General features: G+C 42.8%; 1 protein-coding gene across 12 annotated transcripts in view; it reads left to right on the top strand.

Moving 5' to 3' along the window:
• Ppp1r9a (protein phosphatase 1 regulatory subunit 9A) overlaps positions 1 to 15043 on the top strand; it is a 268989-nt gene that overhangs the window by 232993 nt on the left and 20953 nt on the right. For 7 of the 12 annotated variants that reach the window (XM_042272774.2, XM_042272773.2, XM_042272772.2 and 4 more), the window contains 4 exons: positions 4340 to 4497; positions 4951 to 5248; positions 14218 to 14305; positions 14400 to 14483. In XM_042272774.2, coding sequence (XP_042128708.1) covers positions 4340 to 4497; positions 4951 to 5248; positions 14218 to 14305; positions 14400 to 14483 — 628 coding nt within the window. The remainder of the gene's footprint in view (positions 1 to 4339; positions 4498 to 4950; positions 5249 to 14217; positions 14306 to 14399; positions 14484 to 15043) is intronic. The other 5 variants (XM_042272777.2, XM_016005423.3, XM_042272776.2 and 2 more) reach the window with 1 other exon arrangement.

Genomic DNA, 15043 nt, shown 5'->3' with positions numbered 1-15043 from the left:
ACAGCAGAACAAGATACACCAGGAAGAAGAGGGAAGGGGGTGCCTGAGGCCTGGGGCTGAGGAACCATGTTCCCCTAGAGATGAGGACCCCTGTTAGGAAGAAGTGACAAACATGGCCGCCTAAGCCCTGCCATCTCACGGCCCATGACTTAGAGACTGAGCCAGATGGATTGCCTGCCACGACGCCATCACCTGAAATGACAGCTAATTCTTTAGGGTAAGAATTTTATTCCTGGGATGTACACAAAGCCAGCTAAAATGCCTTAGAGCTCTGTTCTCCCTGGTGTACCATGCTTCTGTGAGTTTGCAGGGTCACACTGGGCATGCGTGTCTTTATAGAACATAAAGCCAGATAGAAAAAGAGTGCTGGTGGCGGGCACAAGAGTGCACGTGACGTTCACTTCCAGATGCAAGAGTGACCTTGCAAAGGATCGTAGGCTTGTACATCTGAGTTCCATCTAGGCTGCTCCATAGTGCACAAGTGAGCGGCCGCCTTTGAGCCTCAGTCTGCTATGATGAGGAGGAAGGTTGTCCCGAATCCCAAGACTCTTTTGAGTTGTAAGACTTTGATTCTTAAACCATATAGTGGAAGGAGATAGCATATAATGGATGAGCAACACAGATACCTGGCTACCCAGCAGCTAGTGTTTCCTATTTCCAGGGATCCTTCTTGGCTGTCATTGTCCATCTTCTCACAGACAATGTTCCTTCTGCCTAAGTGCTATCAGTGTGATAGTTCTCAGCACCTCTCCACTCTTGGGGTTCTTTTCAAAACCATTTCTCTTTTCAGGATGGAAAATAAATTACTGGTTTGTAATCCGTAATCTCTGCAGTAAAGTCTCTGATACTTGCTTTCAGACTCTCAAAAGTGGTTCGTTGTGGGAGATGTGTTGTTGGCCACTCAGGTAACATTGATCTAAAACCCTGCCTTTTAGACTTGAGCTAAGTGAAACTTTCCTAAACATAAGTGCATGTGTATGCTTAATCAGTTTACACCTGATGAGCGGATGCTGAGGCAGATGTTCCATATTGCCAATAGGCTTGTCTAACAGCTGCACTAGGCAGGATTCTTCATAGAAATAGGACCAGTAGTCCCTACTTTCTTCAGTCTTAGACCTGCTAATGAGTCCTTCTCAATTCCTCTTATTTCATTTGCTCAGTATAAGCAATGGAGTAGCATCTGCAGTCCTGTAGGTGGGATGCTGAGCTCTGTTTAAAAGCCAGAATTCTATTGCCAAAGGAACCATATTTACAAAAGTGGGATGTGCATCTTCCTTGGGTACCTTTGTCATCTACTACCCAAAGTTGTTGCCAAGCCAACCAGTCATGAGACCATCTGTGAAGTAATCTGTCCATAGTTTTCAAGTCTTCCCTTTCTACATTCTCTAATAAACACAGAATAGATGCTAGAGAGCTCAATTTCCTAGATTAGTCCCATCGTACATGATTTTGTAACTTTTCAAACACCATCTCCATGGTATTAAAATCTTGCAGTATTGACTTTTCAGCACTAGCTAAATTGGAGTGGATAGCTAGTAGCCTGGGAGACAGAGCACCGCAGTGATCCCAGCAGTTCATCAGCTAGCTGTATGGAGGAGGGCAAGCCACTCCAATTTTCTGGGCTTCAGGAGAGGAAACAACCTGCTTGCTTGTTGTCTCATGGGTCTATAATAAGGAACAAATGAGGTGGAGCGTGTGACAGTGCTTTGCATTACAGAGCATGCAATCCAACTCCGAGACAGAAAGGATGGAAGACGTGCATGAACTGTGGTATTTTTAATTATATTATTGCTTTCATCTGTGTGGTGTTCTGCATTTTTATATGTAAACAGAAATTGTAAGGTTGACTTTCTCCCAATTATCACAACTAATGAACTCTTAATGGGCAGCTGCAAATATAGATTTTATTGGAGGAAGGAAATTAAAGTGATGAAGGCGACTTTTTCTTCCCCTCCATTGGCATGTAAAAGAGAAAGAGACTACTAATTAGAAAACATCTAGTCATTCTTTCTATTCACCCGAGTGGCCTGGCTTCCCCCAGTGTTCACCCCTCTCTCAAGTAGAGGAAATGAAAAGTCAGACTTTCTGTAAACATTGTCATTCAGTGATGTGTCTCCTGGGCAAATGCATATTGAATTTTATTTGTTAGAACTATATGCCAAGTGCTCAGCTTTATAAGTAAGAGAGAAAGCACCTGAGGCCCTTAATGTTTGTGTTTTATGATATGTTTAGAGCACATCTTTAAGATAATACTATAAAAAGGAATTACCCAGGCTAATGATTGTCATCGAAATTCTTTTCTATTAGTACAAGTGTATATTAGTTTTCTATAACTGATTTATTTGCTTATTCTAATACATTTTAATTCAGGGTCACTTAATTAATTCCCTCAGAGTGACTTTGTTTAATGACTGCCTGTTGCATGAATCTTAAAAGTTCTTATTAATAAAATCAAACCCGGAGCCAGGTATTGGGGTGAAATGGAAGATCAGAGAACAAGCCACAGCTAACCTCACCTGGTCAACTCAGCTGGTCTTATTTCCTCAGACTGGAAGCTTCTGTGTCCTCATCCCAATGGCTCTCAGCTGAACTGCTGCTCTAAAGCCTGAAGCTTAACCAGCCAAATGCCTAACCAGCCAAATGCCTAACCAACCAAAAATGCTTCTAGTTTCTGGTCTTCACGCCTTATATACCTTTCGGCTTTCTACCATCACTCCCTAGGATTAAAGGCTCGCTTTCTGGGATTAAAGGCGTGAGTCACCATGCCTGGCTGTTTCCAATGTGGCCTTGAACTCACAGAGATCCCAGATGGATTTCTGCCTCTGGAATGCTAGGATTAAAGGCGTGTGCTATCACTGCCTAACTAGTGGCTTTTCTGTTCTCTGACCCCAGATAAGTTTATTAAGGTACACAATATTTTGGGGAACACAATACCACCACAACTGCCATCCTGAAAAGGTGAGATAGTATTAATCATCAAACTATTTTATTTACAGTAAATGATCATGTATATCTATGTCAAGAGTAGTTCCACTTCCAATAAATACTTTTTCTGTAATACTACTAATACTTTACTCTAATACCCAGGTACTACTACCTCAACAGGTATATTCATGGTTAAACTTCCCTCTCCCCCATATACACTTACCAAGATTGAAAGTGTTAAGAACTAGTTAGAGAAGACCACAGGAGTGCTCTTGGTAGCCTTTATTATTCTTCGTCCCCTTCTACCTCTTTCCTATCCTTTATTGTGTCTGAGGTTTTCTAACAGAGGCACACCCATGTTGACCTTGAATTCATGCCTTAGCCTCCTAAGCGCTGAGGTGACAGTCAGGTTCTGCCATGCCCAGCTGCTGCTGCTGCCGTTTTTGTTTGTTTGTTTTGCTTTGTTTCTCCCTCCTTCCTTCTCTGTTATCTTTTTCTCCTGGAGTCTTTTGTACTTGATGTTTACATTATTTGTTTTGAAGTTATACATTATGTCTTGCCTGGGTCTCATGTGTGCCTAGTGTCTGGGGAAGTAAAAAGAGGGCATCAGATCTCCTAGAACTGGAGTTACAGATGATGGTGAGGTGCCATGTGGGTGCTGGGAATTGAACCTGGGACCTGTATGAGAGCAGCAAATGCTTGTAACCACTGAGGCCTCTCTGCAGCTTCTCTTTAGATGTAAACAGTTTTCTGTGGGAAACTAATATAGTTTGTGGTGAGAAGAGAAAGTATCCAGAGAAAGAAATGAGACAGGGGCATCAGCAAATACTTGGACTGTACCTGGAAACTAACGCTAGAAGATGAAATCCTTCGCCTTCTCTCTTCATAGTGCCAGGAGTTCCACACTTGGGCTAGTTCAACTGTTTGTCTGTGTAGCCAGGCCTTCTTCTGAGGAAACAGATTATTTATCTGGCATTAAATACATTCTGTTCTAGTGTTGTTGTTGTTATTTTTAAACAGAGTTCAAAGGGGAACAAGTTAGATATTCAGACACTATTAAGACCAAAGTTGTATGGTCTATTAGTGAATTTTTGTGGTCAAGGTCACTTTCTGTTACCCGCACTTGACTTTGGCAACTTGACTTTCATCCATAGAGTATCTATGGTATCATGCCCCAACTTGTGTGTCCATTGGCAAATGCAAACCTTGGCTCTTTCAGTTGTGTTGCAGAAAGGTTTTATGCTCTCTAGGTGATAGATCTTTGGTGTCACCTATGAAGCATTGGACAAGCTGGAAAAATTGTCACCTGCCCCCCTGGACACTGATAACCAGCGATTGGGTTTTAGCGGCTGTGGTCTCTGCCAATCGTCTCCAGCGTTTTCCCTCACAGATTGTTTTGCAATACTCTTCCTAGACTTGAATGAAGCGGTCCCAGAGACAGAGCGCCTGGATTCGAAAGCACTGAAAACTCGGGCCCAACTCTCTGTGAAGAACAGGCGCCAGAGGCCCACGCGGACACGGCTGTATGACAGTGTCAGCTCAACTGATGGGGAGGACAGCCTGGAACGGAAGGTGAGCGCTCCTGCTGGCTGTCGATGCGTGTTGAACGTGATGGCCATTTCCCTAGCAGAGTACCCTACTTGGAAGAACTGGAAGAGTTTATGTCTTTGTCTCCTGAATTTGTATTCAATTTGCTATATGGTTGCCATTTAATTCTTTTCTCTATTCATTCAGTAGGGTAGCCAAAAACTATCCATATTACCATATTTCATGATGGTACCTTTGATATTCAGCCATTGGTTTAACCTGTGGGAAATAATGAACATTCAAGTAATCATTTCTGCATATTTAGGTGGCTTTGTTAGCTGCATTATTTGTTGGTGAGTAGTTATGAACTGTGCATTCTCCGACATAAGCCAGCATACAGAAGTTTCTTTCCCTGAGAAAAGGCCGGTCCCTCTCAAAGGAAGTGCTGCACACCATTGACGGTAGTGTAACTTGCTCTGTAACCTCTTATACCAACAGCCTTCAGACAGTCTCTATAACCACACACACGTTACCAAACCGCTTCTGCCCGAGGGTTGGAGAGCTTCTTCTCCAGAGTCAGACTCTGGTGTTGCACCCCTCACCCCTGTGGCTAGCCATGGGGCCTTCTCCTCTCGCCACGAGACTGAGTCTCAAGAAGGGTCACGGATGCCAGAAAGAGACACGTTCTCCTCCGTCTCGGGAGACACTTCACCCTCCTCACCTTCAAAATCTGATCACAATACAGAAGACTCTCCTTGCCACCACCAAGCAACCAAGAAAATAGTACATGAAAAAGGTATTTGGATTTTGTTTTGCTTTTCCACTTCTGTATCATCTGACATCACTAATATCTCAGTTTCTACAGTATAAAATATCTCAGTTTCTACAGTATAAAACTAGATTTTTTTGCATGGGCATAGGGCTTTACATGCTGCTTTCCTTCTATCTTAGGGGATGAGAGAACACCCACTTCCGTGGATTTTGTTTTGTTTGTTTTTAGTTTGCCTGTCAGTTGGTATTTTTATCCCTTTAGCTTTCTCCAAGTTGACTATTAAGGGAACTGTCTAACGGCTGTGTACACTAGAGCCTCGAGTGTCTGTGAACACTCACAGCCACATGAGGGGAAATGTGGGATAGAATGATGTCAGCCATTACCAATTGATTGACTTTTATTTAAATCCGTTTTCACAGTAATGATTGTGATGTTATTACTCTAATAATCATTCCAGTGATTAGCATTGCAGTGTGTGTGACAGAATAGCAATGGTAAAGATAAATTCAGAGTAGGTAGAGAGTTCTTTTTACTTTATGTGCATGGGTGTTTTACCTGCAGGCCTGTCATGTGCCATGCACATGCATTGTCCTCAAAGGTTAGAGAGGATCTCAGAGAACTGGAACTGGAATTATGGATGGTTGTGATCCAGCATGTGGGTGCTAGGAATTGAACCCAGGTCCTCTACAAGAGCAGCCAGTGCTCTTAACCACTGAGCAACCTTTCTGGCTCCTATACTTGTCTTTTTAATCATTTATTTTGGTATGTAGAAACAATAAATCTGTGTTTAAATAAATTAAACAGTGGAGAGATATATAAAGCATGATGTTCCTTCCTTTACATATGATGTGTTCCTGCAAAGTAACAATGTAGTGTTGGTTATGTTATTTTTTGTATAAGTAATTTAATTTATACATATATACAGAATAGAAATTGTTTTGATGTATATTTATTTTGGTTTACATACTTGCATTTTTACAAAAACATACTATTACTAATCACATGACTCTGAAACTTGTTTTACAAATAATATTTTATTGGCGCTTATCTATGAATATATACATTTAAATAACAATAGGTCTATATGTATGTAACTTCCAAGTGAAACCTGTATCTATTTAGAATTATATATAAAAGTATTTGTAGCAGAGACTGGAGAGCTGCCTCAGTTGATGAAATGTTTGCCACCCAAGCATGTGGACTCAAGTTTGGGTCTACAGCATCAAGGAAAAAGCTAGGCGTGATGGCATAATCTGTAATCACAGTGCTGGGGTTAGGGAGGTGGAGTGAGTGCAGGGCAGAGCTCACTGGCAGCCTGTCTTGTTAAGTCAGTGAGCTCCAGGCACAGTGGTCCACGCTGTCTCACAAAAGAAGGTGGAGAGGAACTGAAGAAAGACACATGACATTGACTTCTGGCTTCCACATGCACACAGTCACATAAACACACAGAGACATGCACACACAGTCACATAAACACACACAGACATACGCACACAGACATGCATACACAGTCACATAAACACACACACAGACATTCACACACAGTCACATAAACACACACACAGAGACATGCACACAGTTACATAACACACACAGTCACATAAGCACACAAACATGCACACACAGTCACATAAACACACACACAGACATACATACACACACAGTCACATAAACACACACCGGGGAAAAAAGTGTTCATGCAGCCCTGGTGTGTGATAACAAAACCAGTAAAATGGACAGATGAATTGCAGTGGATTCATAGAATGAACCCGTGCAGCAGGAAAACTAGAGAACTGCAAGAATATGACTGTGATCCGCTAGGAGAAGACATCAGCAGACAAAGCAGATACCAGAGCTACCTAATTAAATCCTAGAGAGCAACGCGGGTAGATCATTTAGACACGTAGACAAGATTTTGGCATTGCAAATGGGAATGGCCAAGTCTGCTCCCTCGAAATGAGGGGTCAGGAGTAGTAATAGGACGCGGGCGAGGGGATCTTGGTCCTATACACTACAGGGGGTGGGTCAGCAACAGGCTGTTCAGTTAACTTTTACTGATATTACGTGTCTGCATCATAAATATTCTGGATTTTAGCTGTCAAAAGCACTGAAAGTTAATGGGTGGTCTTTTAATATTCAAATAGCTCCAAAGAACTGATTCTTTTTAAAAAGTGAAAAACAGATTGAAGAAATAGACTCTTGGTTCCCTGAAGAGAAGATTTTAATTGGTTTATAAGTTATGAAAAGGAGAACTGCTTCACTAATGATCAGAGAGATGACATTTTAAATTAATTGCCAAAATTGCCAGATCCTCAGACTAGATGGGAAGAATCTGCTGGATAGCACTAGCCATGGAATGCACCAGACTCATGCACTGCGGTGCAACTGCGTATGACTGCACATTCGGAGCTCCACACGTGTTGTCTCTGCCAGATCCTAAATTACAAGCTTTCTACAGGTCCTTGTGAACGCAGACACCCAGCTGACTCTACCGTGCTTTGTGACTTGTGGTCAGCATTGGCGTTCCCCTGGGTTTCCTTGCCTGAGCCTGTCCGCTGCTACGGTTATCTTTCAAAGACCAGTCCTGTGTACAGCTCTTCAGAAACAGTCCAGGAGGCAAACCGAGTCCTTAGGACACTAGAGGAGGCAAAAGAATTCTGTCAGGCCCACTAAACAATCAAACATGGTAGTCAGGTTAGAGAACAGCTTGATCGTGAAGTTGGCTTATGTTGAAAAGAAGGGAAGGCTTCAGAATTTTCCCTAATTAAAGCATGGTTGTGATAGTACCTTTATAAAGACAGGCTTGCAGCTCGCGCTCCAATGTCTCCTGGGCGTGCAGATGGTTGTTGAGAGAAAGCCAAGGCAGAAGCTCTTTCTCCAGAGCTGCCCATTCTTGGAGTCCCACTGTGTGAGCCCCACTGTGTGAGTCTGTGTTGCTTGGCTTGTTTATTTGGCCGTTCCCAGTGCTGGAGACTGAACTCAGAGCTCTGCACATGCTAGACGAGCATCCTACTGTTGAGCTGTATCCTCGCCCCACAACGTGCTATTCAAAGGCAGGATGATCAGACAGTGGATCTCTGACCCGTGAAAACTCACGGGGACTTTTAAAAGCAGCTCAGTCTTGTCTGGATTCATGCTGCCTTTTCCTTCTAATTGGTGGCTGTTTTGAAGTTGGCAGAAGAGTGATTTGCTGATCTGAGGCATGCCTCATGGTCCCTTAAGCAGAGAATGAGAACCTCTCCGTTTCCATAGAGCTGTCTTGTTTGTGTCTGTGTCTCCTTTGGAATTAACCAGGACCAAAGACCAGGGCACAGGTCTCTTCTCCAGAGACCGAGATCTCGGGTTTTCCCTTCTTCAGTTCTCCTGAGATGACCAGACTTCTGGGTGACTGAATAGAGCAGTTCATTGGACTATTCTGGAGTCCCTGCTTTGTAGATGGACAAGTGTGATGACTGGTGTAACATACTGTCTTGATCACGGTTCCTGGTGCTGTCTAAAACACCATGACCAAAAGCAACATGGGGAGGGGGTGTTAATTTCATCTGATACTTTCAGTTAGCCCTGTGTTGTCCAGCGAAGTCAAGGCGAGAGGCACAGGGCATGCATCTCGAAGCGGGAACTGATGCAGAGGCAGTGAGGAGTGCCGCTTAGGACCTGCTCTCAACATTCTTCCCAGCTCCCACAGAGCAGCCCCCTGAGCTCTCAACACTCAATGGCTTCTCTAGCCCAAACTTCCAAAGTCCTTTCCAAAACACAGTCCACCCCAAAACAACGTGGTCAGTCTGTCATAGCAATACCCCACAATCCTGTGACCAGTTCCAGATGTAGTCAAGTTGCTAACACAATTAACCATCACACACTAACTGAACAGACAGAAGGGGTGTTGTCACTTAATTCTTTCTTTTCCTTGTTGAACGTTTGTAGTGAGAGTTTCCTCTGCCCTCACGGTCATTCACATTTAGGTCTGTGTCCATCGCACAGTTACTGCGTTCCTAACCTGCATCCAGATGTGTCCTCAGTGACAATCAGAATTGCGTCCTTTCCCTTAGGGAGCTGCCTGCTAGAGACTTCCATAACTCCCTCTTCCTCATCTTCTTCCTCGGCGTGTTTCTCTGTTGATGCCCATTCTCACTGTACCCCCATTCCAGCCTCCCCCAGATTGTTTGGTGGCAGACTTGTCCTCTCTGGGACCCCTCGCCACCCCACAATCAACATGTCGGAAAGCACTTTCTTTCTTGGCATTCTGCTGTCAGGTTCTCCATACCTTGCAGGACGTCAGAGACGTCTCATCCACTGGCTGTCAGGGCTCTGAGGAATCAGGACTCTGGTTGTCAGTTTTCTAGATCCCCAATTTCAGTAATATATGAACATCTAATCAAGCACAAAGTGCTGGTTCATGCAGCTCAAGTCTTTGGAAACATTCTATACCAAAACAGTAATGTTCTAGCTTATTTGGGGGGATCAGCTAACATAATAACTACTAGCCTTTATTCATTCCATGTTCTCCTAGGTGGTGGATTCATAAATCACAGAGTTACTCAGTGAGCATAAAATTAGGATCAAATTAACTGGCTGTGTACACAGAATGTGCCATGAGTGTGCTGATGACCTGCGCGTTTCACTAAAGCTTCCTCATGGTTCTCCCACTTCCCAATACACAGAGCTAAGTGTCATTCAAACGCTAAGGAAATCCCACGCTCCCTTTTGATGATATTGCCAAGGCAGGTCCAACAAAGGTTAGCACAATGGGGTCCTCCTTCATAAACAAAACTCCAGAGAATAAGGCTCTGCAATGCCTTCCTTTCCTTACTGTATGAGACAGATCCACTACTCTGAGGTGAACTTGAAAATTCTGGTGTGGCTAACCTCTGGCACTCTCAGTGGATGGCTCTTAGATCTCACTGGCTTTTCAGTGAGGGAACTGAAAAGGGCTTTGTGATGCTCCCAGGTACAAATTTGGCTAGCACTGCACTCAACATAAATCTTACCTCCCTAATTTGGCCTTGGGCCAGCCACTGATTCCACAGCGGTTTTCCCTGTTACTCCCGAGTCCGCCCCTTTGTGTAGAATGCCTAGCTTAGTAGTTAAGTGTGAGCCAACATTTTCTCACTTAGCATACTACTCTTTGTCTTCTTGGTTCTTCAGAAGGAGTGTGGCATTTAAGTGGTGCTGGGAAGCCTCTGGACAGATTACTAAGTTTGCCTCTGCAGACAAATAGCACAGTCATCTGGATGGAGTTCAGTAGCCAAAGCCAACAGGCGCCTGTGTGGAAGGGAAGTCTCACTAGACTGTAGCTTTTTCTGTCACCTAAGCATCCCTTCAAGCTCTCATGGCAGAGCAGGGTGATTGAGAGAGAGACTGAACATCTTCCCAACATAAAGTATTTACTCTCTGGCTCATGGGGAGAGGGGTACGCTTCATCTCTCTCACCACTGCTTTCTCAGCTCTGGATATGGCTAAGTCACTGGTTGCCATTTGTCCAGATTTTTAATAAGTCACACATCATCACTTTCAGTCTCTCGCGTTACTTATAAGATAGTTATTGCAGCCCTAAGGATAGCTCTGGTCACTCTACTGGAATGAGAAGCTTTCTAAATGTGTCTGTGTCTCCACCTGCATGCCATCATTTTCCCTCATATTTGAGGGACATCGGTAGAAGTGGAGACAGAGGAATCCCATAACCGCTGCCTCAGTAACTCACCTGTAACCAAATGCATGCCACTTAGGTTAGCAGATGCCAGGGTGGTATCTCTCCAGGGGTTGTAAAATGGTTCTGTAGCCATTAGAGGCTTGAAAATGCTTCCTTTCTGCCTTGCGGGAGCAGCTTTATACCGAGTTTTTATCTCTAGTTTACAGCGCAGTGAGGCTTTGTCCAGTCAAGGTGAACTAGAGCAAATTAAGCACTCACTATCAATTTTCTACTCAACTTCTAGAAGTTAGTATTCTAAGTTTCTGTTTGATCTTTAACACACTGCCTGACATAGAGCACTTTCAGAAACTTTCCAGCCTTGAAAAATCCTTACACAGTTCCCTCCTTATTCATGTATTACACTAGGCCTCTGAGTTGATGTATAAATATCACATTATTGCTGAGAATGGAGAACGTGCTGCTCTGTTTGGTAACCATACAGAGAGTGCAACTAAAGTAAACACCCAGGGCCTTAAAAAAAGGAAGAAAGGGCGGGTAAGAAGGCATGGAAGATAGAGTGCTGGTGTGAGCAGACTCACACAGGAATTCAAAGGAATGGGCTATCTCAGGGACTGACAGTGTTGGTTTCTTCAAGATATCGAGACTGAGTGTAAAGCTAATAGGTTTTATCTGTTTATGTATCTTAGATACCTCCCCCTATTACTAGGGACCCATAGACTATTCTGAGAAGAGACTAGATAGGAAAGGACAGTGGATATAAGGGAACTTAGAAAGGAGACACTCAGGAGAATGCCTGTGAAGAGGAAGCATGGGCAGTACAGGGCAGGTTGGTACAAGAGCCATAAAACCTGTGGTGGTTAGATAGTGCTGAGAAGAAATTGAGCCAAAGCTAATCACGGGCTGTGGCTTCAGAACACATGTCTTATCGCTAACAGCAATTAAGAAATCAGAGGCACTGTATGGGAAATATGATTAATTTCTTTTTAAATAGAGGAAGTCCAGAGTTCAGGAGAGAAACCAGGTCAGGAAGTGGATCTGGACAATCTCGTCATAAAAGAAGGGACAGTCAACTGTCTGACTGAGCTGATAGATGTCACCCAGAAGGGACTTTGGGATTTAGAGATCAAGAAAGCATATGTTTGTTTGGGAAATAAGAGCCAAGTTGCTGAAGTTTAAAGTTGACATGCTTGGTCTGAGTGCCTGAGCCTCTGATGGGTCACAAAAGTCATATGGGGCAGTTTCTAAAACCTAATGAACATCTTACATGACACAAATAAATAAATATGCACAAATATAATCCGTGCCTTTCTTCAGCTCAGACCTAAAGTTCTAACATATATTAACAATTAATTTAAATGATTTAAATGGTAAGGGCACTATTCTTTAATCTTGCCTCTTCTTTTCGATGTCCCTTGAAACATGTTTTGGCAAATGTGTGAGATAATGATGTGAGGTTGCCTAGCAACAAGCTCTGTGATGGGCAGAATCAGGCATTTAGTCCTAAGATGTCCAAATAACTACAACACTAACAGGTTACAGAGAGTCTCCATGAACATTGTCTCAGCTGTTCCTCTTACCACTCATTAAAACATCTTCCAGCTTCCAGCTGCCCCTAATTCAGAAAATAATTAAGCAGGCTCCTTTTAACTTTGCACTGTCCTGGCCCTTAAGAGTTCTTTAGGATTGATATGGAAGAATTCATCTCATTTGTTTCTTTGGCTTCTATTAAGAAAATTGAAAACCTGCTCTTTTTTTTTAAGTATCCATTAGCAAAATCACCTTAGAAGGTACCCATTTTTTTTAATGGATTTGAGTCACATCTATGGCTGTTTAACTCCGTTAGTGAAAGAATAATGATGCAAATATTCATAATAAACATTTGAAGCAAGAAGTGGATTTTTGACACAGACATATATCTGACTCTTGTATTCCATCAAGTACATTTCAAAGAATTCCTGTAATCTGCTGAGAACCATTAACTAACAATATGAAGCTCATAGCTAGGCATGCTTAGAGTGTCTGTCCACGTGTTATGCTATTGCAAGATTTGGATGTGCATTGGAGAACATGAACTGTGTGTACTGGTGTCTGTTTAGAAATTTGTCCTGAGGTAAACAAAAATTTAAACAATTAACCTCTAAGGTTAATTGAACACTATCTTATGATGTCTATTTTCTATACATTCCATGCTAGGATCCCTAGATATTAAAAAAATTTGAGCTAGATGCAGATACTAGCAATTAAGAAGGAAGTTTTGCATACACAAGCACATCCAATTTAAAAAGCTATCTGTCAGTCATCCCGAAGGATTGAATGTGCTGAAATGTGGCACCCAACACTCTTTGCTGCAGAGTTCCATCTGCCTTGTCAAAGGTGGGGGACACGCCACCGATAGAACCTGGCCCTGCACTCACACTGAACTCCATTCTCAAACCCTTTCTTCTGATGAACATCATCTCTACTCTCCTATTCACCATGGCTGCTACACTGTAGAATAGTGCCAGCATCATTCATGAGGGTGCAGTTCAGTCAGCTCCAAGCCCTGAGAAGATTTGGGCATCTTCTGTGTTATGGTAGGCCAGAGAGTTGTGCTCACAACTAGCTCTTAAAAGAGCCTTTCAAAGATATATTTGGCTTCTGTTCAAGAAGCCCCCCCTCTCCCACGTTCTGCCTTGCTCTATCCTAGAACCGGCCAGGGGTCATTAAGTATGGGAGAGCTCAGAAGGAAATTTAAAAAAAAAATTACATGCATTGGTGCTTTGCCGTGGGTGTTGCATCCCCTGGATCTGGAGTTACAGACACTTATGAGCTGCCAGGTGAGAGCTGGGAATTAAACCCAGGTCCTCTGGAAGAGCAGTCAGTACTCTTAACCACTGAGCCATCTTTCTAGTCCTCAGAAAGGAAAGTTTCATTCTTAGTTGCTTTCTGAAGCTCTCAGACTTTAAGCGGTGATGTTTTCTATTGGGATTTGAGATTCCACTGGGTTCCTTCAGAAAGCAGGGAAACCCGAAACCGAGAAAGCCATGGAAGAAGAAACATAGGCCTTCAATGCCTTGAGTGAGCCAGAGACAGGCAAAGTCACCACCCCAGTTGCTTTGAAGTGAAAGTATTTATTCTTGCTCAATTCATTCATTCTCACGTGTCTATTCAGTAGAACTTTATTGGTCTGCTCAGTGTTCCTCATCATGGCTGAGTTTCTGTGTCCTGTAGACAGGACAGCCTTTATGTTCTTATACATTGAATAATTCAGGCAAAACCCTTAGATTCAGAGATACACTGACTTTTGGTTCATGGCTTAAAATATAATGCAAACTGATGTTATCCCTATGTGTCCATGTCCTAGACCATGTCATTTGTCCTAAATCACTACGAACATCCAGTTCATTCGTGTTGCAAGGAGGAAAAATTAAGCAGAAGTTTGTGGATCTGGGGTAAGCACCTCCTTCTGGGAAAGTAGTTCTCCATAAGGGAAGATTAAAAGGGGGACGTTAACTTTCTCTTTCTGACCATGTGCTGTTATTGTAGGGCACCTTTGCGAAGGAATCCCAACAAGGGGAAGAAATGGAAAGAAAAAGAAAAGGAAGCCAGTAGGTTTTCTACAGGTAGCAGGTACGGTTGGGTAATTAAGAATATACATTTCTTTCTGTAGATAACTCTGCCCCTCTTTTGCTGTTACCCAAGATCAGTGATCGTGTTTCTAAAACCAAGTGATGAGCCCAGGGTTGTGATCCAAAAAATTGGACCATTTGTTTATGACTGTCTTTAGTTATAGCTTTGGATACATCCATTCGGTTGCTAACAGTCACATGAACAATTTCATTGAATACTTATTTAAATGCATCTGTGTGATATTTTAGACTTATTTCAGGTTTGTTTAGTTTTGTGTTGGATTTGTTTGGTTGTTGGATTTTGATTTGTTCTGTTGGCCTGGCTAGTCACAATATTAATGCCTTCCCTCTTTCCACATCCTCATCTAATAGGTTAATTTTTCATTTGGCACCATGGATTTATGTAGGCAGGCAGTAAATCATAAAGCCCAAAAGCCCATATGTCTTGCATTCAATCTCAGTTCTCCTAGTTCCTGCTTTTAAATCCTAGATAAGTTGTTCAACCATCTCTGCCTGTCTTCTCATATGAGATGAGTGTGATAACACTTCTTAACTTGTAAG

The sequence above is a fragment of the Peromyscus maniculatus genome, chromosome 3 (genome assembly GCF_049852395.1).
Source record: "Peromyscus maniculatus bairdii isolate BWxNUB_F1_BW_parent chromosome 3, HU_Pman_BW_mat_3.1, whole genome shotgun sequence".
Lineage (NCBI taxonomy): Eukaryota > Metazoa > Chordata > Mammalia > Rodentia > Cricetidae > Peromyscus > Peromyscus maniculatus.
This window is presented reverse-complemented; position numbering and strand designations above follow the sequence as displayed.